Source organism: Ammodytes marinus (assembly GCF_949987685.1).
Source record: "Ammodytes marinus genome assembly, chromosome: 15".
NCBI lineage: Eukaryota > Metazoa > Chordata > Actinopteri > Uranoscopiformes > Ammodytidae > Ammodytes > Ammodytes marinus.
The window spans coordinates 15,788,050-15,814,380 of NC_137219.1; the positions used below are offsets into that span (position 1 = coordinate 15,788,050).

Consider the following 26,331-nt stretch of genomic DNA (forward strand, 5'->3'; position numbering starts at 1 on the left):
TGAATGCAAGACAAAAAATATATGAGAAAAACAAAATGATTCTTGCCACAATTATAGTGATCCTTTATTTTGTTGTTTGGTAAAAAAAGAAGAAGAAAGAAGTGTGATACAATTGTACTGAAATGAAAATGGACATCACCTACAGTACTGTACATGTAAAAAAGAATGTTGGCTGTGACAACATATTCAAAACAGTGTGTGGTAAATCTAAAGTGGTCTACCGGTGATCACCAACGCTGAAGCAAGTATAAAAGGACTAGAATTCCCAATAAAAAAAAGTAAATACAAAATTCAGAAGTGCTGTAAACAAACTTCTCTACACCTGTTTACTTCCATGGAAGTCAGTTTCTTGGATACCACCTAAGGCAATTCAAATATTGGATAAAGTTGCTACCAATAAAAAATAATGTATAAATTAACCAGTTATAAAGACCATATGAACTGATTTGTCATTACTTTACATCTACATTAGGTGCAGATATATCACATGAGTCACCTTGGTAATTGTCTTGGATTATGGGAGAGGTTCTCCTGTTCCTCATATTAACACACTTTTGTATATCATATATCAGTGTTTTCCATCCCTTAGTCAGTTAACATCACAAAAGCATGCTTAACATGCTAGCATCTGTTTTGGAAGAGCAGAGATTACACTGCTTTGTGATTGGTTATGCAATGGGAATAATAGGGTTGGATACACAAACAAAGAGTATTTCTGTTCTCTTTAAATTCTTCATACAAGGCACGAGGGTAGTGTTTTGAAACGTAGTCACTACACAAGCAACTGCTGCCCAGCAGAGCCTTAGTGGATTTAAAATTACATTACATTTATTTGCACACTTACAGTACGACCATACAGATTGCAGATGAGCCCTAGGAGCTTTTTGTTGAACATAAAAACACCACGGAAACCTATGTCCGGTAGCACATTTACACCGACTGGTAGTCTTGTTCAGTGTCAGGGAAGTGTCCTATTTGAGTTTGGATTTGAGTGACCAAAACTCAGTTATGCAGTTATTTAAAAAAAAAAAAAAAGTTTATAAAAGTTCTGCACTTTTGACCCATTTTTCTTTCTATGACTTTGGGACGTTGCCAGCACCAATTACTATCCACATGTAACCGCTCGGTCCTGAAAGCCTCCAACAACACGGATGCAGGGAAGCTAAATGAGGCATTTGTTTCAAGAGGAAAGAGTTGCTGGTGACCTATTCGAAATTGCATCCTGTCAATAGGCCAGTGTTTACAAAAGATTTGAGCCTTTGAGAAAAAGAAAAAAAATCAATGGCCCCATGAAGAAAAGTGTGTGGTACCTTATTACTTATTACAAGTACACTAAAAGTCTTTTTTCAGACTCGGATCTGGTATCCATTCATGTCTGTGGACGGTTTTTGTTCCAAAACCTTCTTGTCTCCGGAGGGTCTGCAACGAAAAACAAACGAGACGGGACAATGAGTTTTACTCACATAAGTTAAAGAAACTGTGACTGATTCATAAGTTACTTCTCCTTTAATGATGACCACGAGATGTCGATAGTCCACATATGTTCCAGACAGTGACTAAATACATTTCACAACAGCGGCTGTAGTTCCTGTGTTTTAAGCAAAACAACAACAGTATCTGGAGCGCATGATTAATCGTACCGTCTCTCAATGCGGCTGATCCTGCGTATGGGGCTGCTTTGTCCTCTGAGGGGTGAACCCATGCTGTTTCTCCTGTCTTTGGTGGGAGATGGCGGTACAGGCTTTCCTATCTGTAAACACACACGCACGCACGCACGCAGGCAGGCACACACACACACACACACACACACACACACACACAAGAACATCTTAATCAACATTTAACACTTTACGACAGCACGTACAGGGGTGAGTCAACTTTGTGTCCTCGCTGTAAATGGAGAGGCCCGGTGTCAGTGTCTTCAATCAGCCTGTATTTTTAATGTGACTATGCAGAACACCCACTATAAAGGATCAGCTAGTGATGGACCGAGGCCAGCCATGCGTGTAGTGCAGCGGAGCAGACTCGAGCCATCGCATTAGCTTTATTATACACGGAGCTCAGTGTCAAGACGGCCTTCATTATGTCGGCATGAGGGAGTGATGAGCGAGTGTCGTTTGAGAGAAATGGCTCCTCAAATAGCGGGTCAACTCGGTGTCACCGAGCATGAAGACACAGCACGTCAGAAGAAATCTAATAAGCAGTTAGGAAGGGCAGGGCCTATGCTATGGACAATATCTATTCCTCATCATTGTCTTTAAGCCTCTGGAAACCTTGTCTAAGATAGTAAAAATCAATATATGATATCAAAGTTGGGTGTCTCAATAAGCTTTTATAAAAATCAGTTTGAAAATGAATGTTCATAACTGTTATAAACTTTAGACTACTTCACTAGACGTTTGAAAGGATTGTGTGGGCATGGCCATATAAAACAGTCTCCATGTCAACAGTCTTTTTTCTTTTATAGAACGTATGGGCAGAGAACATTCTGTGATTGTTTCAAAATACTTATTGTGTCATAAGAAGCAGAGCATAGCCCGCCTCATACAAACCAAATTTCTGTAAAGTTTATCAGACTTAAATGGCAATATCTTTCATTTGGATTGATAAACATGCCTCACTCTTTTCAGATGCTTACTATCATGCAACTAACTCCCCAAATTACATAGTTTCAAAGATTATGTGGATATGTATATATTTACACTACTTATTTTATTTATTATTTAATCTATTTTAAGTTCAGATTGTAGCTTTCCTGTATTCACCATTTGCTCCTGCACTACCATGCACAATGGTTATTAAGAAAACTCCACAACACAACACCCTTTCAGATTTCTGTTGTACCTTCAGCCTCATGTCTCGAGTGTGTCTCTCCAGCTCCTTCCGCAGCTCCTCCTTGGTCAGCTTGTCTACGTCTAGTATGGAGTGTTTCCAGTCGATCTGCTCTACGCTGTGCGGGTCGTGGGACACGTACTGGCCGATCCTGACCTTGCGCAGGGTGTGCCAGTAGCCCCTGTAGGCGCCTTCGTATTCTTGCACCAAGTCCATCAGCGTGCGGAACTCCAGGGGCTTGAACATGAGGTCCTCCCTCCGGCTCATGCCCAGCGCACCGAATCGCCCCCCGCTGTGCACGCCCAGCACAATGTGGTGGAAGGGGGTTCCTGAGAACTGAGACTGAAAGCTCAGTGGGAAGCGCTCCACGCCCGGCATGTTGTTGGTGAGGTAACTGTTTTCGAGGGGGGTCAAGGACATGGACATTTGATCTCTCGACTCTCTAGAGCCTCGAGCAAAAATATGGAAAGGCAACCTACGAAGCAACAACACAACTTGAAAGTATTATATAGCATATTAAAGGTGGAGACAGCGATTCTGGAAAATGCTTGTTATCAAAATCACTTTTTGTTAAATCACTGAATATGTCTTCACGATCCGCTACCTGTCCGTACTGTGTGTGCACTGTAACGAAAATCCAGTGTTAAGAGCGTAAACGGGCTTAGCTATGGTGGGCCCCCTTTGTTTATATACCCTTTGTTTACATACAAGTTTACAGAGCCTAGACTGTGTATAACCACCACATTTTTAGAGAGCAAAATGTTCTCCAGAATCGCTGACTTCACTATTAAGCGTCATGAAACATGAGCTGCTGCTGTAAAGATACATCCCCAGGATCACCGCCTCCAGGCATTTGATTGGCAGAGCCTCCCGTGTCATCTCTTTAGCAATGTCCATCAACCTGTGTAGTTAGACAAGAGAGTAACAACACTTTTAATGGTTAACTATGGTAAAAGACACAAGTACTCTTTTGAGTGCACCACAAAATGACATGAACACACTGTCATGGAATCATTGAAGTCTTACAAAAACATTTTCCATGAGCCAGGGAAATAAAATTTGTGCTGCTAAATCTAATAAAGCGAGGCTAGGAAAACAGTTCCAGACCTCTGCTGCTTGACGTTTTTCTCACAGAGAATATGAGAATATAATAATATAAAGCACAGCTGATCCGTAGGAGATCAGCAAACACCATCGTCAGCATCTTGTTACGCTATCATTAAGCTCTGTGAGTCTATCACTGATGAATGATCAGTCTTTTATAAGAGAGAGAAAAAAAACTGTGTTTACGCGGTAAGAGGCCGGCTCTTCTTTATTTCGAAAAACTGCGTTCCTGTGTGATTGTACCTGCAAGACATAGTTAAGGTCAAATCTGGAAGAGAGCAGCGTGAAACTGCTATGGGAGCACAATCTGGAGGAGGAGACACACTCACTCAAAGAGCAACGTGATATTCATAGGGTCATTGGTTAATTAATTATGGATGATTTTCTGCACTGACTGGAAAACATATCTTGTTATAGAATATAGTATTTACAGTGGTCTACTTGTCCAACCTTTGGCCCATATTTATCTAGCTGTGCAAAATAGTGGGTCAGTGGGATTGAATAAATTATATTTGTAGGCATTTTATTTTCCAGTTCTCTCACATACATGTAGTAAGATTAAGATAAGTAAACTACATCTTTTTCTTTTCTTTCTTTTTTTTACAACTATAAACAACATTTTATCACTCAATAATTACTGCTTTAAACCACTGTGGTAGTAACTAGTCGATTGCACCAACTCAGTCAAAGGATACTGCAATTCCCTGATGTACTTCTGTATGGCTTCCAGGCGCTGTGGGACAGTGGCGGTAGGCTGGTATGTAGGCACGCTTGGTACTGGAATCTGCGGGACAGAGCATCCAAACAAACTGCACTGCCATCATGCATTCTCAATATGCATAGCCCTGTGTGATTCAGAAGCATAACTAATGACAAGACTTGCTTATGTTCTTTTAATTACTTTCACAAGGAATTAATGAAAAGCGCCATTCTTCGGAATTTGGGTCTAAAACATATGTAGCATTCATGTCTACTGTGCAGGGTAATCTGGACAAAAACAAGCTTTGTATTTTAAAGCTGGGATGACATTGGGGAAAATATGTTTTCATTTATATATAGTGGAAAGATGTTTCAGTGGAACATGACTTCCTATCAGTCATGTGCGACTGCACAGTAACACTGTGACTCAACATTTTCCACGTGGGTGCAGGGCCCCCCATAAGGGTGAGAAAGTAGGAAAGCTTTTTTTAGGGCCCAGCCACTTAAATGGGGGCCCATGGGTCTTTGAAGGCCAAGAGCCTAACTAAGCTAAACTTTATTTTGAACCAAAATATTCACTATGACTTATCATAACAGAACAAATATTGTATGTATTGTTACTTGAGTAAAATATATCCTATTTCATCTTGAAAACTTAACATCTAAAAGTCAACCAAACAAGCGTTCTATTGTTATGTATGCGTCTGGTGCCTTGCTTTAAAACCCATATGCTTGCTTCACATTTAATTAACCTCAACTCATGCTATAAATCCAGTAAGTCTATGTGTTTATGGAGGAATGAACACATGCACACACTGACACAGGTAAAGCTCAAGCATGCCGGCCCATTGACTGGACCTGTTCAGGGGCCAAGCCATTTGTGTGTGCTGGCCTTCGTGGATGTAGGCTCACATCACATGCATAGTCTGACCCGATGAAGCAGCCACTCCTCCTCCTGATCCTCTCCCTTCTTACCTTGGGCAGGTCTGTGGCAGCCCGGACTTCCTTCCCCAAAGCTTCTCCGCTGGGGTGTATTCGAGCCACATGGCGCCACATCCTCTCCCAGGTCTCCTGGTCCACTGGCAGGCCTCCTCTGTTGACGTAGAAGGGCACCCCTCCATCCCTCAACTCTTCTTCCCCTTCCCCTTCATCCTCCTGTTCCTCTTCCCGGTCCTGCGCCGAGCCCACGGTAGTCTTCAGCATCCCTCCTCTTCCTCCTCCTCCTCTTCTTCTTCCACACAAGGGCCCACACGTCCTCCTGACCTATGCCTTGGATGGACCTTTCACTGCTGGTTAGTCCCCTCGCAAGTCGAAGCAGGTTACCACGACAGATGGCCAACTCATGACACCAAGCAGGCAGCCAATGGGTGCCACCAGTGTCTCAACAGGACACGTCAACAGCTGTGGTGTCTTTAAATGAAAGGTGATCGATTGGGTGCAGTTGAAACAGCTGCGGATAAACCAATGATTTCAAGTGAAGCAATAATAATAATAATAATAATAATAATAATAATAATAATTTTGACTTTTCCTGTAACTCAGTACTTCGGTTGCATCTAGCAGAACAGGCCTTTCAATAATCACTATCAGATAAATGGCCTACACAAATTAAGACATTATGGTGGTTAAGCCTTTAGATTTGGATGTGTTTTAAAGAAGATACAGCGAAAGTTCGTCAACAAGCATACCACAAACACGCCCATGTAGCCTAACTGGATTACCGTCTGTTAAGAGGATTGACTCTGCAAGAAGAGACAAATAAAAAAAAGTATTAGAAATGACTAATTCCCCGTACCGTTAGAGGTCATTCACAGCGCCGACATCCCGCAAATCACTGCTGGTGTACGATCCCATCGCCTCCACGCGGATGAGGAGTCCGGATCCATCTTCGTTTCAAATGATTTCCTTCCAAGTAAGCCGGTTCATTGTTCATGCAGATGCTGCTGGGTTCAGTTACTGACAGTGCGGGGTGGGTGGGTTTCACGTCCAGAGAGGCGCTCAGACACTCCCAGACCTCCGTCTACTGCGCATGCTCGCTACTGTGAGCGGATGATCTCAGCCGTGACAAATGCTGCGTTCAGGTGCTCCCCGAAAGATCTAAATCTGAGACCAACTGTATTTAGGTCTGGGAGACTTATTGTCATATTGTGGTTATTAACGGGACAAAAACGCACCTTTTTTAAATTTACTAATCGAACAATGTTTATTATATTTATTTAAAATTAAGAAACCTAATAAAAAAGACGACCACCTACATTTCTCATTCATATTCACATAGTGACACATTATTTTACCTTCCATTTAAATTCCAACCTTGTTTGTTCAGTTCACTGTTGATGAAATTATGATGAAATCGTGATATATATCTATCAATTCTTCGGTCTTTCAATCATAATTTTTAATGTTGTGTTCTGATCTTACTTATTTCAGTGTGTGTTTTTGTAAGTTGTTTGACTGTTTTGTCCTTACTGTGAATTTCCACCACAACACTGGAATTTTCCTTTTGGGATAAATCAAGTACACCACTATCTATGGTACACCATCATCACACCTAAAAATAGGATAATTAAGAGAAGACATCTGTGTACAATATGATATTGCCTTAAATTAGCTTTACATGGTAAATTAGCATTTTTGCTCATAGTAAACTTGCCAAGACACCTTTGCAGTGTTAGAAAAACTGGAGGCTGAAAACAACATATATTGCAATGATTTGTTTATTCTTATAACACGATGATGTAATTCGCAGTTCAATCAAATACAACCCATCCTCAGCAAATCAAGTTTCATTACCTTACAATATTTTTGGATATACATAAAAAATACGAAACTTCAGTCTATTTACAGTCCTAGCTTGGTTGTTGCGATATTAAGTCCTTGGAGCACCATAGTCATCGGGCATCCGTTCAATATTGTACCTGTATGGTGAAAAAATAAGCACACACAATTTTTTAATTTTTTATTGCTGCTTCTTTTCACTTCTTTTCATTGTTTGCCATAAACACAGTTTGCTTGATTCCTTTGGGCCAGTGCTATAACAGTGAGGAAGCTGGTACCGACTCAAGAATAAAATTTCACATTTAAACATAAAACGCAGGCATTTATTTAAAGCGAACTTTGGAATGGTGTTACCTGTGGTTTGAGATGTACATGATGGGAACCCCGGGGATCTTCCTGATGCGTCTCTTCAGATCTCTGTCCACAGTAGCCAGGATGTAACACTTGTGCTGTGGAAATATATTCATGTATTTTATATCTACTTAAATGCCAAAGAAGGATGTCACTATAAGTAACTGTTAATTTAAAGTTGGCTACAGTTATTCATTCAAGTCTTTTTACTCCACATGTGCATGTTAACTAGCATTAGAGTAATGACTGTGTTGCATTTCCGATGAAAGCCCTTTTTTGCCATCACGCGAGCAACCAATTTGACAGTTAGCGTTAGTCCACCTCTGTTTGTGCACCCTTCTTGTTACTGAACAATTGAATTTTTACAATCCCTTAAATGGATAGATTTTATTTTGGTAATTTTACATTTGGTAATTCTATGTATTATTAACTCAATGTTTTTCCAGTTTACTTTGCTTTAAGAAAAGCCTTTTTGAGTGATCATGCACAATACAGGACCCAAAACTGTCTCACCTAATGTCCTAAAAATGCAGTTGCTTTTAAATGCCAAAACATAATATGGTGTTGCTTATCGTGAAGTGTACACCGAAAGTATTACATGTATCTGTATAGCCGTAGTTGTATATTAAAGCATCATACCTGTGTTACCCTTTGGACCAAACAGTCGTCAGCATATGTTCCCTTGTGTGTGCATGGCAGGCGCTCAAACCTGGGATCCTTGGAAATCCTGCAAAACAGAGAAGTCAAAAATATCACTGTAAAAAATATTTACCAATAGACATAATAGGTTCATGCCTTTGGATCCATTTTCTTTTCAGCAGCTTGTACCTGAGTGCAACTCTGTATTTCATTCCAAGCTTTTCAATCTCAGCCATGACACAGTCTGTGATGTATGGGATACCTGCATGAGAAATTGCAGGAAAAAAAAAATTCTAAATTCATTGTGAATCGTAAAACATAATGAATAAGACAAAAAAGGAAAAAAATATGTTATCCTGCTAAATACATATCATGTGGTAATAGTACTTACATTTTGCATACAGGCAATCCATCATAGACTGAACAATGTCCAGTTTGGCTTTAATGGAGAAGTTGATGAAGTTGGTGTCAACTATGACGTGGTATGGTGGACCCAGCTGAGTGTTGTACTGGAAGAACAGGCATGATGGGTGTTTCAGCCTGAATACAAAGTTCAAAGGAAAGTATGTTAAGGAGTCGTCTACACAAACTCATCATCCAGTTTGAGCTTTTTTTAGCATAGGATACGTACACTTCTCTCTCCTTGAGCGCAGAGGGGTCCTTCTTCTTTTTCTCTTTTGCCTTAGAGCGGTCTTTCTCTTTTCTACAAAGACAAGCAAAGAGTTATAACACATACGCATTCACTGAAGATCCGCACATAACTAATAAATGCTCTGTTTGATTAAAGTTGATTGAGTGAATAAGCTGGATCAAGGAGAAGGACAGAGCTCAAGTATAAGATGGTAACACCAATGGTAGCTTTGGATAGAAAAACAGAAAGCATTTAAAAAAAAAAACTCACATTCTGTTATCTTTAAGATTGATCATCCTCTTCATCGCAGCAAACTTTCTTGTTTTCTGTTTCCCCTAGATTAAACAAGTTAAAATACACACACAAATAAGTCAGACAAAATATCGACAGCTGTTTCTCACAGCTTAATCATTGAAAAACAAAATTGAGAGTCTCAATGTCACTGTTGAAGCTGTTCTGGAGATGGATAAGAATATGACTTGTAAAGCTACATTGTTTACTTAACAACTGAATTCAGAAGTCTGTGAAGTCAGCTAAACCCGAAATCAGGCTACATGCATAGTCATACAGTCTCAACTTTTTAGGGAGACAGCTGCCTATTGAATTTCACAAAGGTTGTTCCCAGTTATTTTAGTTTGATGAATGTAAATTATATATTTAATTGAATATTCCAAGATCCCTTTCAGCAGCTGATGTTGTGCGTGTAGCTAACTCTAGGCTAGCTGATGTAGCTCATTGGCTTACCTGCCGACCAAGCTACTTCTACGCATAGCTAGTAACAAATAACACCCCATGCTATAACATATAGCTAATATGAAGACAGTAGTATGACGTAGACAAAGTAGTTAGAGATTACATACCATGTTTGAAGGCGTAAAAACTTCAACGTTCACGAGCTGGGCGAACTGCTCTCTTTCCCCTCGTGCATCGATGCGCTTACTAGTGACGCATTCAGAAATCGACACGTTTTCTGCGCATTTTCCGGTTGCTAAGCTAATGCCTAACAGACCAAGGTAGTGCACTACAGCATTAATGATATTTTTTTTTGCATTTGCAACATTGCTTTGTGTAACCGTGCCATTGCAGGCGACCCCTTGATAAAGCGTTTTGGTGTGCGTCTTGATAACCGGCATGGGGTCTGCGACGAGCTTTGAGAAATTACGCTGACATTGTTGGTTGGCTACCTCGGCTAGCTGTTAGCAATTGTGTTGTGGCTGGCGAGTAAACCATTGTATAAAGGGTCCATGAGTCAACCAAGGCGACAGGAGATGCTTGTCAGAGCGATGCTATCTGTTGTTGCCTCCAGTTCTACCTCGTGCTTCTGGTATCAATGGGCCGGAGAGGATTGATGATATGCATGCCACTTAACTTGTCAGACTGAAGCTCCAATTGTTTTCTTGTTTGGAAAAACGCCATTCAAGCAGCTGTCTGGTAAATTGGAATAAAGACGACTCACTTTGGATGGGTTATATACTTGGCTATACTGCTATTCAGAACAGTGTCAGCGGATGACATTTGGACAAGGTTTTGACAGATCAGTATTATCGTTGCCATCACTATCGTCTGGACTGTTGTTGGATTTGACTCTTGGAGTAGTTCACCTGTAATTTACCCGTATTATTTGACTCGCGATCGTTTGTCCTGGTTAAACAGAGGCTGGTGAGAGTTGTAGGAGCATTCTTTAGCCAAGTTGTTCATGCATATTTCAGTGCTGTTGATTACATGTAATGTTATTCTCCCACCAGCCCAACCATTCTCCAAGGCGACACTAAAATATTCATGCTTTTTTTTCTTGGCAGAGCACTTTATTGTGAAGATCCCGGGTTTAATCATCCGTTTGACCAATGTTCCTCATCAGAAATCCATTTGTTTAGGTCTATAGTTTGGTGTAGCTGTTTTGAGCCTAAGCAGTTTTTGTCTTCTATCGTAGGAAGCTTGACTCTCCCCCTGGTGAGTGGCAGTTTTTCCCTCTTGAGCTCGGTGGGGTCTGAGTGAAGGCTGAAAGATGGTCTGATGGACCGCCGCTTCTTCCTGACCTTCCTCGTCTGCTCAGCGTTGTGGATCTTCTTCTGGGAAGTGCGCTGGAAGAAAGGCAAAGAAAGTCAGATCGAGGAATGGCTCCAAGGACATAGCCTCTCTCAATACAGACACTTATTTGAAGGTCAGTGGGTTACAGTCGTCCTCATTTTGATACTTGCATGACCGTCACGGTTTGGAAGTTCGGTTGATGCTCGAATGGAGGGTAGAGTAAGCAGGTGTATTGTCAAGGACAATGCTCAGACACTAGGTCATTATTGCTTGACATTTTCCGGTTGAGATGCTTTCTCTAACCACAAGCTTTTCCAACACCTTTTTAAAGCTTCTGAAGAAAAAAAAAACATTGTAAAGTGTGTATAAAACTGACTTTTAACTATGTTTAACGTATGGGGATTGTGTTGTTTTGACCCCGGGTCATACTCAGGCCTATGGGAAACATGTGGCATGCATGGACAATCAGCACAGGCTCAAACACTCAATACAACAGACATCAATGAGTAACAAAAAGCCTGTGTGCTGGTGCTTTACAGAGATGCTGATTTGTTGGCCTTCATGTGATTGGGTTGATTTTTTAACGTGCTGTTCTATTCATGTGTCTTCCAGATGTACACTCGCTGGAGGAACTGAGTCTGAGTGTACTGAGTCGTCTGGAAGAGGTGGTGAAGGAACAGCAGCGCTGGAGAGAAATTGCAGAGTCCCACATCCAGCTGCTCCGAGACTTTGCCTTCCAGGAGTGGCTCTGCTCCCAGAACCTGGAGCACTATTACCATACGTAAGCAAAGGGCTTCATGCTAACATTTACGCCAAATCTGGCCAACAGTTGTGAGCAGCTTATCTTTTTTTCACTAACAATTACATGTCGACATGTCGTAAAAGTAGATTTTGGTTTTAATTTTTCTAATGTCTTGAAGTGGTTATGGGTTATGGTCATGTTTTAAGATGGCTAAACAGCCTAGGTTTTATTTTGTCCACTTGAGGGCAGCCTCTCCATTCACGGCTATTTAGAGTTTGCTGACACTGAGCTGTGGAGGCTGCAGTGTTTCAGAGGGTCACTGCAGTAAAATGTATTCTTCAGAGACAGTTCAAGGGAGACCTGCAGCATTGCAGGTGTTTGTTTATGTGTGTTTGGTGCTCTCTATTGATGAGAACCAGCTATGATAAGGAGATATTCCTTTTATCACATTGTTGCCCCTTTGTCCTGCCCTAGTTGAAGGAAAGTCAATTGTAATGTTTCTAGAGGTCATTTGTGTTTATCAGACATGCACTCAGTCATTTTCTTCTTGATGAATACTGTCCGACACAGTGTCACATTTCTGAAGGTCATGATCGTCACACTATTGCTACCTCCACCGCTATTTTTGATTCATACCTTTATCACTCCCATACATATGGCTCAGCTTCAAATCAGTGACTTGCTGTAGAAACAGAAGAGAGTCTTTGCAGTCATTTGTTATTAATATGTTAAAATAAGAAAGTGAAGGTTGCAGACTTAACATAAGACACATAAGATATTGTGTAATAAAAATATGGATTGCTAAAAAGATGCAATTATGTATTGTAAAAATATAATGCTAAGAGGATAACCTTTTTTATTTCGTTATCACAGTAAATGATCATAAACACAAGGTAGATTATCAGCCACTAAAGACAGTTCAGATACCTAAAACTTAGTTGAAAAATGTTTTGTTGCAAGAGAAAGCATACTACTGGGGGAAGTGTTGCATGTGTTTTTCAGTAAAAACTTGAAATCTTTATGTTTTGGATTTGAAAATGTGTTTTTAAAGCGAAACATGTTTTCCATGTGTTTTGAGTCACCGCGGTTTATGTCAATACTGCCAGATTTTCATCATTTTCCTACTTCAGTAACAGTTGAATCAATATAATGAGCTCCCCTGATTTCATCACACTATGAAAGTTGAATTGCAAATGAAGACACAGTGTTGCAATAGGATGTTATGTTTCATTTTAATGTTTACTACCGTGTTATAAAGCTGTACTGCTTTAATCTGAAATCCTTTCATAAAGCCGGGTGCAATACATGCCACACACCACCACTACCACCTCACCACTCCCCGTTGACTTAACAAAAGAGCTCAACTGATAAGAAAGAGAGATGTTACACTTTATGGCTTGTTCACAAAACTAGTGTTTGTTTAGTGTGTGAACTCAGTAGTCTTGTTCAGTAGACGTTGAGCAACACTCGGCATTAATGGTTAGGGGGTTGTATTTGTAAAGGCTGTACTTTGAAAGCAATAAAGCATTGCTGCTAGTCCAGTGTCTAGCATCTACTTCATATATACTTTTACTTTTGTTTTCCCCCGACGGCAGACTGAAGACTTTTGGTTGTGTGACTCTGGATGACTTGTCTCAGTTTGACAGTCAGCTGCAGCTGTCTCTAGCAGCCTGGGGCTACTACTACGAGGACTACATCAAGTTGTCCACAGGCATCAAAGTCCTCCAGGCGTCCAGGGGGAGGCGCGACCAGGACTACGAGATCCGGCTGGTGCAAAGCCTTGCTGAGAGGCGTCTGAATGAGAAGTGGTCCATCGGTGAGATCATTTTTCTGCCCTTGAATGGTATTAGTTTGGGTTTGCTTTCCGTCCTTTTGATGGATTGCACTGTTGCTTACTGTTGCAAAGTCTTTTCACAAATGTTGTGTTATGACCTGATTTACAGGGTTACTACAATGTAGCTCAGATGTGGTGTTGTAATGGAGAAGTACAGTCTTGCTTCATCCTTATCTGCCGCCCTGTCTCTTTATCTCTCACAAACACGCAGCATTAACTTCTATTGAGGAAACATGCAGGACAATTTAAAACAAATAATTGTTGTTAAATAATAGCTTTCTTACTAGCACAGCTCTGGTAACATGGTATTGCAGAGGGTTAAGTTTTCACCAAAGTTCAAAACTTTGGTCTCACTCCGTTATTGGCATTTGCTGTTGCGTCTTTTGACAGGCCACCATGTAAAGTATTGTGGTTCCTGGTGTTAGGTAATCATTCGACAATATCCTAAAAACAAAACCGAGAACAACCGTCAAAAGTTGCCTTGTGCGTTCAGAGCAACAGAGCGTGAATTGTCTTCATTTTGATTAATGTCCACTTGTCTTTTCAGCGGGAGCTCTCCTATTTGGCTGTACTGTGGCACTGTGCTTCTTGATAAGGGACCTGATGTTTTACGTGATTGGTGAGTCCTGTGTTCACTGCTGCTAATGTGACTCATTCTCACTGCAGGCGTATACTACGCGTAATGTGGTAATACTGGTTTTTAAAAATTGCTTTACAGTAATTGCATAGCCCATGAATCTTTTGTCAGCTTTTCCATTGTGTTTCCCCCCCCTTCTTGCGCGGCAGGTGGAATTACTGTTTCCATCATAGCGTTTGTCTTTACCATCAAGTTCCTCTGCGAGCTTGCAGCGCGGGTGGTCAGCTTCCTGCAGCATGAGGATCCAGGGCGACGCGGCGACCGCAGCATCTACGACTATGTCCGGGGAAACTACCTGGACCCGCGCTCCTGCAAGGTCTCCTGGGACTGGAAGGAACCGCAGGAAGTGGGGCAGACTATGAGCTTCAGAGTCCAGGTGATAATGGACTCCTTCTGTCTGGTCTAGTTGACTTGCTTGGTAGTTACCATGAGGTCGTTGGTTCGATCCCCGGCACAGGACAGGACGGTGTTATTTGTAACACTAGTGGCGGCTGGTATTGCTTACTTAACTTTACTAAACTTAAGTGGTGTATGAATGCAGTTGTCTTGATTAATATTTGGTTATTAAAAGCAATGTTCAGAAAATGTATTGTATTTGTTTGTTTCTCTTCTTAGCTGTTTTATAAGAATGGCCAACCTTTCCCGGCCCATCGGCCTGTGGGACTGAGGGTCAACATCACCCACATTGAACTGGCGCTGGACATCCCCGTTACACAGGAGGTGCTGCAAGAACCAGAGTCCAACGTGGTCAAAGTGGCCTTCACTGTGCGCAAGGCCGGCCGCTATGAGGTCGCCGTCAAGCTCGGAGGCCTCAATGTGGCCTACAGCCCTTACTACAAGATATTTCAGCCAGGTATAACTCATTTATATTTTTCAGATCCAACCTGTATTTTTCTGTGCAAATTATTGATTTGACAAGTTCGTATTACTGATATGAGTATTTTTTTTGTTCTTATGTTCCCTCCAGGTACAGTTGTCCCATCCAAAACCAAGATAGCCTTCCATTTCTCCACACTGGTGCTAACAAATGGCCAGCAGCACACTTTGCAAATTGAGCCGAGGGACGAGTATGGAAACCCCACCAGCAACTCGACATCTCTCACAGAGGAAGCCAACTACAGCGTCCACGTGCACTCTGTAAGGCACACCGAGCCCTTTTCCTGTTATCCATTATAATGATGTATTGCTTTATTATGCTTGTAAAAATGAAAGCCAGCATTTTGTTCTTCACCCGTGTGTTCCCAATTGCACAATCAATAATGTTTTATAGTATAGCAGAACAGGTTCTTAACAGCATTTTTCCAAAAATTCTGAGCAGGGATTGATTTTATTTATTTATTTATTTGTTTGTTTGTTTGTTTGTTCTTCCAGCTGGGCACAGTGGATGACGACAGCCTGGACGAGTACTACAGTAAGTCAGTTACACTCAACAAGCAGCAGTGCCAGGTTCTGCTCAGACTGACCCTGAGGAAGACGGGCTGTTTCAGGGCTCGCATCTCCTACACGGACCAGCCGCTCAGCAACGGGGAATTCGACATTATTGTTCTCAGTGGTGAGCAGCAGCCCTCAGAATAAAAACACACACTACTGTAGAGGAAATTCAGCCCAGACATGCTGTGTACCTTTCCAATAACTTTGTAATGCATTGAACATTGAAGCGATTCATTCTTTGTTTCCTCTGCCTGGTTTGCCTGTGTTTTCAAGGCCCTCATTTATTCAAATTGTGATTGCATATTGCAGAGAATGAGAAGACTTGTGTGGAGAAGAATGTGTCCACACCGGGCATAAGTATCTACTTTGAGGCATACCTTTACAACAGCGGGAACTACAGCAGTTCCTCATGGCAGTTACCAGCGTCTGCTTTGCTGGCCCCACAGAGGAGCCCCTCCATGGGAGAGGAGGAGGATGAACACGACTCTCCTGTGGAGGGACAACCTGAGAAGGTCAAGAAACCAAAAAAGGTCTACTGTTACATATCGCCAAAGGTAAGTGGCCAGCATGCAAACAGTTCGGTTTATCTAGTAGGATTTTTTTCTTCTTAGACGTTTGGGTTTGGGAATAGTAAGTAAAAGTTTTGTGTTTTTGAAAGGGGAAAACCAAACAATGCATTCATTAAAATTGACAAAATTGACTCTGACTTTTTATGTCAAACAGCAATTGTCCGTGAAGGAGTTCTACCTGAAAATTATTCCGTGGCGCCTTTTCACCTTTCGAGTATGCCCCGGAACGAAGGTAGGCAGAACTGACGTCAGAAAAAACAATGGTCAACATTTGGTTTGAAGAGCTCGCCATAATCGTCAACCCTCTTTTTTTTTAAAGTTCACCTATCACGGCCCTGACCCGATTCACAAGTACCTAACGCTGGTGGTGGATGATGGGATACAGCCTCCCGTGGAGCTCAGTTGCAAAGAAAGAAACATCATGGCCGCCACCTTCATCCGCTTCCTCCACAAGAACATCGGTTTGTTTCAGTCTAATGGGATTACTTTAGCCCTCGAGCTGCACCTAGTAAATGCCGTCTTTTGTGGAGACTTGAGCAGTAATTTGACGCTGTTGTCCGTAGGTGGCTCTGAAACGTTCCAAGACAAAGTGAACTTCTTTCAACGTGAGCTCAGGCACATCCACTCCAAGAGACCTCGCACCAAGACCTGCCTAAAAATCACTCGACACTCTATCCTAGATTCAGTAAGCGATTTATTTTTCTGTACATTGTAAAGCTGTTTCTTCAATCGCGGCGAATTATGAAAACGGGCATGTAATCCTTACAGTCATGTTGCCCCGGTGATAATCGGACTCTCTCATTTGTCTATCCTGTTTGCTGTTGCTCAGTCTCTAAAGGCTACGAGGAACTTCTCCACGTCGGACTGGAGCAAGAACTTTGAGGTGGTCTTTCAGGATGAGGAAGGTAAAACAAGACATCTGATTTTAAAGCTGAGTGATCTTCAAGGTTATTTTATTAAGGTACCCCACACTGCTAAACCTTTGACATTGTGCTGCAGCTCTGGACTGGGGAGGGCCTCGCAGGGAGTGGTTCGAGCTTATTTGTAAGACCCTCTTTGACACCTCCAACGAGTTTTTCACCCGCTTCAGCGACAACAACCAGGGCCTCGTAAGTTGTTTTTAACCGCTTCCACATTCCAATCCTCCTACAGATGCTTGTCTTCCTTTTGAAAAACTACACGTATGTTAAATAATAAGAGGACATTCATCTTCGTTTCCCAGGTGCACCCCAACGCCGAGCGGCCGCCCCACCTGCGTCTCAAGATATATGAGTTTGCTGGTCGCGTCGTAGGGAAGTGCCTGTACGAGTCAACTCTGGGTGGGGCCTACAAGCAGCTGGTCCGAGCTCGCTTTACACGGTCCTTCTTGGCCCAGATCATTGGCCTCAGGATGAACTACAAGGTATGGAACACAGCCCCCCCCACCCCCCCACCCCCCCCCCCCCCCCCCACACACACACACACACACACACACACACACACACACACACACACACACACACACACACACACACACACACACACACACACACACACACACACACACAAAATGTTTTCTTCGGAAGTTAAGAAGGTCATGTTTTGATTGTTTACCTCCTGGTGTCAGCTGCTGTGTCTCATCATTTCAATTTCCGCAGAAATAGCCAAGAAAACCGGATTTGTTTCTTGGCAGTTGTTGTTTCACGGAAGAAAAAAAACTAGCCAACGTGTTTTGCTGTTTATCTGACATCCTATGGTTTTCAAAGCCCAAGAACGAAAGCAGACCTAATCATCTTTTCACCCCGTCCACCGAGACCACCAAGTGCCATGTTTATTTGAAAACGTCACTTTCCTGTGCTCTTGTTTGAACTTCCACACACGCAGTACTTCGAGACAGACGACCAGGAATTCTACAAAACCAAAGTCTGCTTCATCCTAAACAATGACGTGAGTGAAATGGACCTGGTGTTTGCCGAGGAGAAGTACAGCAAGTCGGGACAGCTGGAGAAGGTGAGGCAACACTTTTGGAAAGGAACACCCCCTTTAATCTCTGATGTAATTTCACAGGAGATAGGGACAGTAAACTAAACAAAATAAACCATATTGCTTGTTTGGCAAGAATGTAGTTTCTCTTAAAGAGGGGGGAGTGGTGAGTTTATATAAAAGTGAATGAGACGTGTTTGGCCTTTTTTTTTTTACTTTGTTTCTGTTATAAACTACCAAACAGTAACTGTTTGTCTGTGTAACTCCCAATGATGAAACACAGTCTGCTTCTTTCGAAGAAGATACACATGTATGTTCGCAAACAGATGTTTTTCACTTTAGGTTAATTACCCAAACATGTTATTATTAATGCAGTATATTTTATGACAGTGTCATATATACTCCCATCCTGTCTGTGCCGTCTTCACTTGATTTCTTTGAGCCGCACACAGGAGAACAATTTCAAACTGTTTCATGTCTAACATTGTTCGTCTGTCTTCTGCATTTTGTCCAACATTTACATCCTGCCACATGTTCCCTTGCAGGTGGTGGAGCTGATATCGGGCGGAGCTCAGATCGCCGTCACCAATGACAACAAGATGCATTATCTCAACCTGCTGGCCCAGTACAGACTGGCCAGCCAGGTGAGAGAGGAGGTGGAACACTTCCTGAAAGGTGAGCAAACTTAGCACAGCTGCCAATTCCTCTGATTTGAGATCTCCTCGTAATGTGCACTTTATTTAGTGTTACATTTCCAATTGCAGGTTTGAATGAACTGGTGCCAGAAAACCTGCTAGCCATATTCGACGAGAATGAGTTGGAGGTATGTGTAAAGTTTCTATTAAAATCACGTTCTTCTTTAAAACACCACCGGATAATTCTAATCATGTTCTGTGTGATCTTTTCAGCTATTGATGTGTGGCACCGGTGATATAAACGTGCAGGACTTCAGGGCCCATGCCGTGCTCGTCGGAGGATCGTGGCACTTCAGAGAGAAAGTAAGTCACGGTGAAAGATCTGTTTTATTTGGTTTTCTTTCCGACTAGCAGGCCACTCGTCATGGAAACGTCTGAGCATGTTGATTCTCCGTTTCTCTCTCAGGTGATGAAGTGGTTCTGGGCGGTGGTGTCCTGCTTCACCCAGGAGGAGTTGGCTCGTCTGCTGCAGTTCACCACCGGCTCCTCTCAGCTTCCCCCCGGGGGATTCAACACCCTTTGCCCCTCCTTCCAGATCATCGCCGCACCCACACACAGCACCCTGCCCACTGCACACACGTGGTGAGTAGGAAAACACAGGCAGCGGGTATACTGAGGGCGAACGTGTTCACACCTAATACACAGCTTCCTTGGTGAGCACCAGTTGGATACATTGTTTTGTTTTTTCAGATGGTTCGGTTTGGGTTCACAGAGGCAAAACTCAAACGGACTATAATTTGTCAGTAAAACTCACAAGCAATTGGTCAGGCCGTTAGGGGACTAATTAGGCAAATCCCTTGGAATTTCTACTCTTTCCTACATTATGGAGCATCAAGTTATTGTCACACTGATGATAATGTGGTGCGCATATTGTAACAGCCAGTCTATTAAATGGAGTGCCACAAGGTGGCGGCTTATGTATATTAAATGGATATAGGCTAGTGCTGTAGAGACTTGGTGTTGTATGGTCAATTGTTAAATATTGAAAATATATAAAAACTCTCAGACAATGTACGCTAAATAATTTATTATCATGTCTTTAATGAAACATGGTCTGATGTAGACGGCGAAATTATGTTTAATACTACGCTTCCTGTGATTGGTGCGGATGACAAGGGGTTCACACCAGTGATGAACCGCTCCAGAGTTCACTTGAAAGTGTCCCGTGACGGGCCCTTTCAAGCGGACTAGAGTCTGGTTGTTAAATTTGCACCAGAGTTCTAGGATTGCGTTCAAACCGACCTTAACAAACCACACCAAGGGGTTAAACGTGCCAGGGCTCAGTTCAACCACACTTAACAAGGCTGGTGTAAATGCAAACTCAAAGGGTAAGACTGGAAGCTTTGGGATGGCAATGAAAGCCTGTCTGTCTGTTAATCTATCTATCTGTCCACCACTGTGGTCCAGACTGAAATCTCTCAACAACTATTGACTTGTTACCATGTAATTGTTTCAAGACATTCAAGGTCCACAGAGGTTGCAATTGATTACTTTCCATGTAGCTCCCACCAGTTGGTCAAAGTTTTCATTTTTTTCTGGTGGAATATTTTAACATCTAGCATAGTGATTGGCAGAGACATTCATGGTTCCCCAATGATGTTTACTAATGACTTTGGGGAACCCACAGTATGACCGTCATCTGGTCATAATTGTATTCGTCTGGCAGGAGACTTCTATTGCCTCTTTCTTTGCCTCAATTCCTTTGTCTCCGCAGTATCATTTGTCTTGTTGAGGCAGAAAATGTGCGATACAATTTATTTAAATAAGATTTGATTTGTACATGACCTTTCTTTTTAACATCAGTTTGACAGAAATCCCATCGTCAACTTTTATTGTAAAGTGCTAAATAGCTAGTCTAGCTTCTACACGCGCAATTTCCATGGTGAACACGGCCAAATATAACTCTTAACATCAGCATGTTAACTTTGTCGTTGTGAACATGTAAGCAGTCTGATGTTAGGATGTAATCACTGTGCATGAATACAGTATCACAGAGCGGCTAGTATGGCTGTAGACTCTTCTTCTCATTTGTCAAAAAATACTACATTTCTTAAAACAGCTGGGCACTTTCGAGGTTCAGTAAGCGGAATGGTCAGTTTAGCTAACTTCCTGTCAGTGACTGCAGTTAGCATTCCCCTCCATCGTCCCCATGTCACCACATTAATGCACTGCGGTCTTCAATCAGCGAGTTATCTAGCATCATCTCAGATCCATAAGTGTGATAAAACATGATAAAAACCATCAAAACAGACATTTGGAAGGATTTTTAACTGCTCCGCCATTGTAGGCGCATGCACATTCACCCATATGTTGCAATGCATGTGCACTGGCAGTGAGACAGGTGCCGGTTTGTAGCGTTCTCTCTTCTGATTGGTTAGTAGTAGTGGGATCCCCGAAATGTTTATTTGCAGATTAAATGCAGAGCGAGTGACTGAGAGATCGGCTTTATGAAACGCACACACTATATAAGTGATCACTGTATGAATAAAGAGCGATTTAACACTTATATTAACATAAATAAATTGCTTACTTCACCTTTAAGTTTCTATCCAAAGTTACTCAAACAGGTATAAAAAGGGCATGTTTTGGGGGACTATTTTCAGTGGCAAATCTATTTGCTGAATATTTATGACAGCAGGATGGTGTATGAGGGATAAACAAAAACATTTGCTTATTATATTTCTAAGGCAAAAATGGAGCTCTATGGCAAAAAGCACTACACTCAGATATACTAATAAATAACTCAACTGTTGTTTTGGTCTTTTCATTGGTTTTGTTCATAATAAGAAAACAATAGAATATCATTACACCCTTTAAGGTTTATATCTGCAAATATTAAATGTTAAATATGATAGAAACTCTTTATCAGGGAGGGGCGGATCACCACCAATTTTTTGGTCCTGCCCAAAGATAAAAGATTTCTGGGAAATCTTTAGGAGTCACATGCAGCAGATACTATTGACATGTGTGTAACTTTATAAAGAATAACAGTAAACGATAGACACATCTTTAAAATACCAACAGTGGCACCAAAAAATTGTAATTTCTCGTAAATGGTTACAGGTGTACCCTCCTTCTATAAATAATTGGCTAGAAATTATTAAAGAAATCCCAAGAAATAGAAAGACCCCTGTGCTGAGATTGCAAAAACATATGTACATACTTAGCAAGCTGGAGGAAGTGGGTTGAATGTATCCTGGAATTATGTAACTGCACCTGGCTGTATTGTTCTGTTTGTTTTTGTTTGTTTGCATTGAAAAAACTAATAAAAATGTAAGAATATATAAAAAAAAAAATGCTTTTATCCGGTTCTAATTATTAGCCGTCTCTTTTTTCTTTCTAGTTTTAACCAGCTGTGCCTCCCCACCTACGACTCCTATGAGGAGCTGCACAAAATGTTGAAGCTGGCCATCAGTGAAGGCAGCGAGGGCTTTGGAATGCTCTGACTCTCCCATCACTGGCACTGTGCTCCCACTTCAAAAGGAGACCAGCACTGAGACCAGCACTGCCCACTCCAGTGCCCAGGCTCCCTGCTTTCATCCCAGTTTTTTTCAGTGGGCTTCTCAGCAGAGAATCACCCTGGCTCTTCATAAATACTCTCTCAGGATGAGAGGGCATTCCAGGAAATCCCAGAAGTCTGTCCTGAAGACGGGACTCTTTCGTGTGAACTCTACTCTGTATATATATATATAAAATATGCCGCTTTTGTAAAAAAAGAAGAAAAAAAATAACCACAAACTACTTAAAAAGGGGTAAGATTTGGGCTAGTTTTATCGTTAAAGTTTGCTTAGTTTCATATGTTTGAAAGACATGAGGCTAGAGCAAAAGCCTTGAGAGCATAACTGTATGAATGCTTATTTTTTTGTTGCAATTTTGCAAACTGAGGAACACTTAAGTGCAACAGCAGCCTACATGTGATGTGGGTGACACGTGCATCCACAGCACTTTGGCCTTAATCGATCAGGGACTGATGTGTGTATGTAAATATATAATATATCACTCTTTTATTCCAATACTTGTACATACTAGTGTATATACATTGGTTTCATCTCATTACCTTTTTGATTTGATGGACAAGGGATTTCTTTATTGTTGGACGTTTGATCAGTTGATAGTTTCTATAATTTCTCGAAGCTCTTGTTTTTTTTTGGTCAGAAGTGAATGGGTTTTAAAAGAAGCCAAGTAACCCCTATTGTTTATACATGTTTTTAATTTATTGTGTATTGAAATAATGTTTGTGTTGAACCATACTGTGGAACAGTTTGTCCAGAGCAATACATGTTTTTTATGTTTTATAACCTGCCTTATTCATTCCCTTTGCCCCTGATTGTATCCAGAGAGGTGTGTAGGTGAGAGAAATATAGTTGACAATATAATAGGTAATAGCTATATTGTGAAATTTCTACCCGGACATGCAGGGGTCACTGTGTATGCGAGTGTTGGTTGGATGTTGGATGAAGGGGAGAGCTCATATATAACAAACGTTTGGTTATATATGCTGTATGCTTTTCCTTTTTATGTTCACAGCCTTTTATGGGTTTACCTCAGAATCTCCTATGCTACCTTTGCATCCTCTGACACAGGTGTATATGTGTACACCTGTGTGCACATGTATAGCAAAGCATACACAGTTTGTTTATGGTCACCTCCTTCCAGCCCAGACTGTACAACCTTTAGCCATATATTATCCCACATCCTCAGCACAGTAAAGCTATATCACTAGAAATCCACACTTTGTTTTTTTTTTTCTTCATGATATTTTGAAACTATTTATCTTTAATACCGTTAGTAATGTCAATATCCTGAGCCAACAGAATAGTTTTCGCTTACTTTTTTTTCTGTTTATAATTGTGTAGCGAAATTCCTGTTCATTTTGTAGAACATTTAGGATTTTTTTTTTTTAATGCTTTATTAGACGGTTATGGAGAGACGGAGATGAAATGGGGTAGAGAGGGGGAAATTAATGTTTAGACTTGAAATAAAAAAAAATTATGAGTTTTTCTGATTTGAATATGTTCATATTCCCCCACGGAGCACTGATCACACTATGCTCACAGTCCACAGTAATAGTTTGACCTAGAGATTTAACCTTGTTAAATGGCAAAGATGTCACATTTTAACTTTAGCTGTTGCAGGTTGGGATTAATTGAATTTTACAGTGTTCAAAGGTGTATATAAGAGGGTTAATGGATTTGTGTTTGTTTGGGCTGTGCAATGTTGAACTGATTTATTGAGGATTCCAGTGGAAAAAGTATACATGCTTATGAAAATGTCTCATTAAGGGAATGTTTTAAGCACCAATACCAATGGCTGATATCGTGTGTATCAGATGTAAAGCTACTCTAAGCATTACATTGTGTTAGTTGTTAGATATGACCATTTGTAAATAAATATGAAGGAGGTCCTGTCTTGTACTTTTATGTTCTTGTTAAATGTTTTGTTTTCCACGAACATCTATCATGTTTTATGTTTGGATTGTTCCTGGGTTAGAGGGTCTGGAGTGTGACTTTTAGCAATGTAGATATTGTGAAATATTTGCCTTTGAAATTGAAGCTGGGGTACTGTTTTCTTTTCCTTTTCTAATGGCGAGCCTCTGCTGATGAATTTTTGAGATTATCCGCACTGAAGGCCCTTTGTTTATGGGAATAAAAAATTGACTTAATTCTTAACACCTGATCTCATTTTCTGTGCATTATATTTTGATTGAGTTATGCAGTGTGGTTGAACACCAGCTTTTATATTTTCAAAAATGAATTTGGACTTGGAGATGGAATCTGGGGCTGAACATACACACCAGTGGTTCTTATACTGCGATCGGAAAAGAGCACTTTCAGGTTCACAATGTTTTTGCCTTTCTATTTTTTGTTAAGAACATAAGACATATGATGTGTAAGTGTAACATCAGTGTTTTAATACATGGGGAGTATTTTGTAAAAAAGAGGATTTGTGGCATATACAGTAAATAGCAATATCTTATTCCATGACAAAAATAATGGGAGTATGGCTAGTTTTTAAAAGTTATACCAAAGTTTAGTTTTAGTTTTTAAGAGGTTGGGATGAGTGTGTTTTTGTTGCAGTGAAAGCAGAAAAGGAAGTTAAATGTTCTGAAAACCATAAACTCTAATTAATTCCAGATATTTTTTGGTCTGCAGTTTTGCATTTTTCATAACCACATGGATACACATGAATAAGCTCTACTTCATTCCTTGGCAAGCAGGGGGCATGTTTTAGACACAAGGGGGCAGTGGCCCCACATTTGACATGAATAGAGGATGCAGGCGCAGTCTGCTGTCATCCCTCGGGACAGCTTAGCAGCAGTGAACGATGAGGGGCTTTCCTGTCTTCAACTGACCCTCCGCATTTCCAGTCTTCAACGTGGACAGAGCGCCAACTTGAATCCCCTCCATTACAGACATTTCTCATTTCCCCCCACAGACAAACAGTACAATACATTCCCCCCAAACACATGAAAAATAAACATGAGTCCATTCAAACCTGCTGGTTTCTTGTCAGCTGAAGGCGTGATTGATGAACTCAATCTTTTGGGTGCTCCTCTGTTTATGGAATGTGATCATACCTAACTGGAAAACAAGAGCTCCCTTTCCTTTCACCACATTGAGATGGTAGCATAACTGACAGCCATATCATCACAAAATGTGTCAGGATTACTCTTTGGCACAGCTGAATGTTTGCCTCCTGAATCATACAGTGTCTGATAATGGACTCTACAAGCTAAAAAAACAAAATTTGAATTACATTTCTTGAAGGCCATGGACAAGCAGGCCCCATGGGTACTCCACACTACACCCACATGTTCCTGGCCTGTCCTCACACTATCAGGAGCAGGCAGGGAGGCATCTTGAAGTACTTGGAGGCAGAAGTCCAGTTATTTGGTCTTGGCATGCACCTGTGGATTTGCATAATGGTCTCTCTCAAATTTCCCTCAGGAATGCTTTGCTAAAGAGGAACCACAAATCACAAAGTCATCCCCTGGCGCTAACTAAGACTAATGCACCCTGTTTGAAGTGTTGTCCATTTCAAGAGAACCTTTGGGAGATCGCTCAGCAACAACAATGTGCATTTTTGTAAATCCATCTGATGAAACTAATTCCCTGGGAAAACATGTTTCTCGGACACATTTTCCTTGTACTATTCCATAAACATCTCCAGACCTGACATCAGCTCTGTTTTAGGGGTTCAGGAGTTGCCTAGTTCCAGGGGGAGTCCATTTATGGGTGGTTTTACTCAACCAAGGAATTTACATAGCTAAAAAATGTCGTGCCTCATTTCCCATCTCTGAGTCAGACACCATGCCTCCAAGGAGACGTCCCATCAGTCTCTCTGATCAAAGATAATTGTCCGCAGACAGTGATCTTCACAGGGAACACAACACAAATGT

General features: G+C 41.3%; 3 protein-coding genes across 3 annotated transcripts; 1 reads left to right on the plus strand and 2 right to left on the minus strand.

Annotated features, from left to right (window-relative positions):
• Positions 1–36: 36 nt before the first annotated feature.
• vash1 (vasohibin 1) lies at positions 37–6,580 on the minus strand. Its single transcript, XM_080041976.1, has 8 exons — positions 6,431–6,580; positions 5,611–6,085; positions 4,632–4,720; positions 4,123–4,179; positions 3,659–3,733; positions 2,845–3,226; positions 1,641–1,750; positions 37–1,419 (listed from the first exon to the last, which is right to left on the minus strand). Exons 2-8 carry the CDS (start codon positions 5,836–5,838, stop codon positions 1,347–1,349), a joined length of 1,014 nt encoding a protein of 337 aa, XP_079898102.1. The 5' UTR covers positions 5,839–6,085; positions 6,431–6,580; the 3' UTR covers positions 37–1,346.
• Positions 6,581–7,334: 754 nt separating this feature from the next.
• fcf1 (FCF1 rRNA-processing protein) lies at positions 7,335–9,963 on the minus strand. The gene is made up of 8 exons (XM_080043106.1): positions 9,895–9,963; positions 9,305–9,369; positions 9,035–9,106; positions 8,795–8,943; positions 8,593–8,665; positions 8,404–8,491; positions 7,768–7,862; positions 7,335–7,553 (listed from the first exon to the last, which is right to left on the minus strand). The coding sequence occupies exons 1-8, from the start codon at positions 9,895–9,897 to the stop codon at positions 7,505–7,507; spliced, it is 594 nt and encodes a 197-aa protein (XP_079899232.1). The 5' UTR covers positions 9,898–9,963; the 3' UTR covers positions 7,335–7,504.
• A 52-nt stretch (positions 9,964–10,015) lies between these two features.
• arel1 (apoptosis resistant E3 ubiquitin protein ligase 1) lies at positions 10,016–24,588 on the plus strand. The gene is made up of 22 exons (XM_080041760.1): positions 10,016–10,047; positions 10,965–11,195; positions 11,675–11,843; positions 13,400–13,620; positions 14,186–14,257; positions 14,425–14,651; positions 14,891–15,128; positions 15,243–15,412; positions 15,647–15,827; positions 16,016–16,260; positions 16,430–16,507; positions 16,595–16,736; positions 16,839–16,960; positions 17,105–17,180; positions 17,275–17,384; positions 17,498–17,677; positions 18,139–18,264; positions 18,783–18,912; positions 19,002–19,060; positions 19,146–19,235; positions 19,339–19,514; positions 22,276–24,588. The coding sequence occupies exons 2-22, from the start codon at positions 11,048–11,050 to the stop codon at positions 22,376–22,378; spliced, it is 3,063 nt and encodes a 1,020-aa protein (XP_079897886.1). The 5' UTR covers positions 10,016–10,047; positions 10,965–11,047; the 3' UTR covers positions 22,379–24,588.
• Positions 24,589–26,331: the final 1,743 nt, after the last annotated feature.

Bases quoted from the DNA above. Each gene is read 5' to 3' on its own strand.
- fcf1 (XM_080043106.1), bottom strand. The intron at 9,107-9,304 runs GTGAGTTTTTTT...TTGTCTTTGTAG, and splicing joins AATCTTAAAGATAACAGAAT to AAAAGAGAAAGACCGCTCTA. The intron at 7,863-8,403 runs GTATGATGCTTT...ATATTTCCACAG, and splicing joins TGGTCCAAAGGGTAACACAG to CACAAGTGTTACATCCTGGC.
- arel1 (XM_080041760.1), top strand. From the start codon at position 11,048: ATGGACCGCCGCTTCTTCCTGACCTTCCTCGTCTGCTCAGCGTTGTGG. The intron at 16,508-16,594 runs GTAGGCAGAACT...TTTTTTTTAAAG, and splicing joins GAGTATGCCCCGGAACGAAG to TTCACCTATCACGGCCCTGA. The intron at 19,061-19,145 runs GTATGTGTAAAG...TGATCTTTTCAG, and splicing joins TCGACGAGAATGAGTTGGAG to CTATTGATGTGTGGCACCGG.
- vash1 (XM_080041976.1), bottom strand. From the start codon at position 5,838: ATGCTGAAGACTACCGTGGGCTCGGCGCAGGACCGGGAAGAGGAACAG. The intron at 4,180-4,631 runs GTATCCTTTGAC...TATGTCTTGCAG, and splicing joins AAGTACATCAGGGAATTGCA to GTACAATCACACAGGAACGC. The intron at 3,227-3,658 runs GTATCTTTACAG...CCTCGAAAACAG, and splicing joins GAGGCGGTGATCCTGGGGAT to TTACCTCACCAACAACATGC.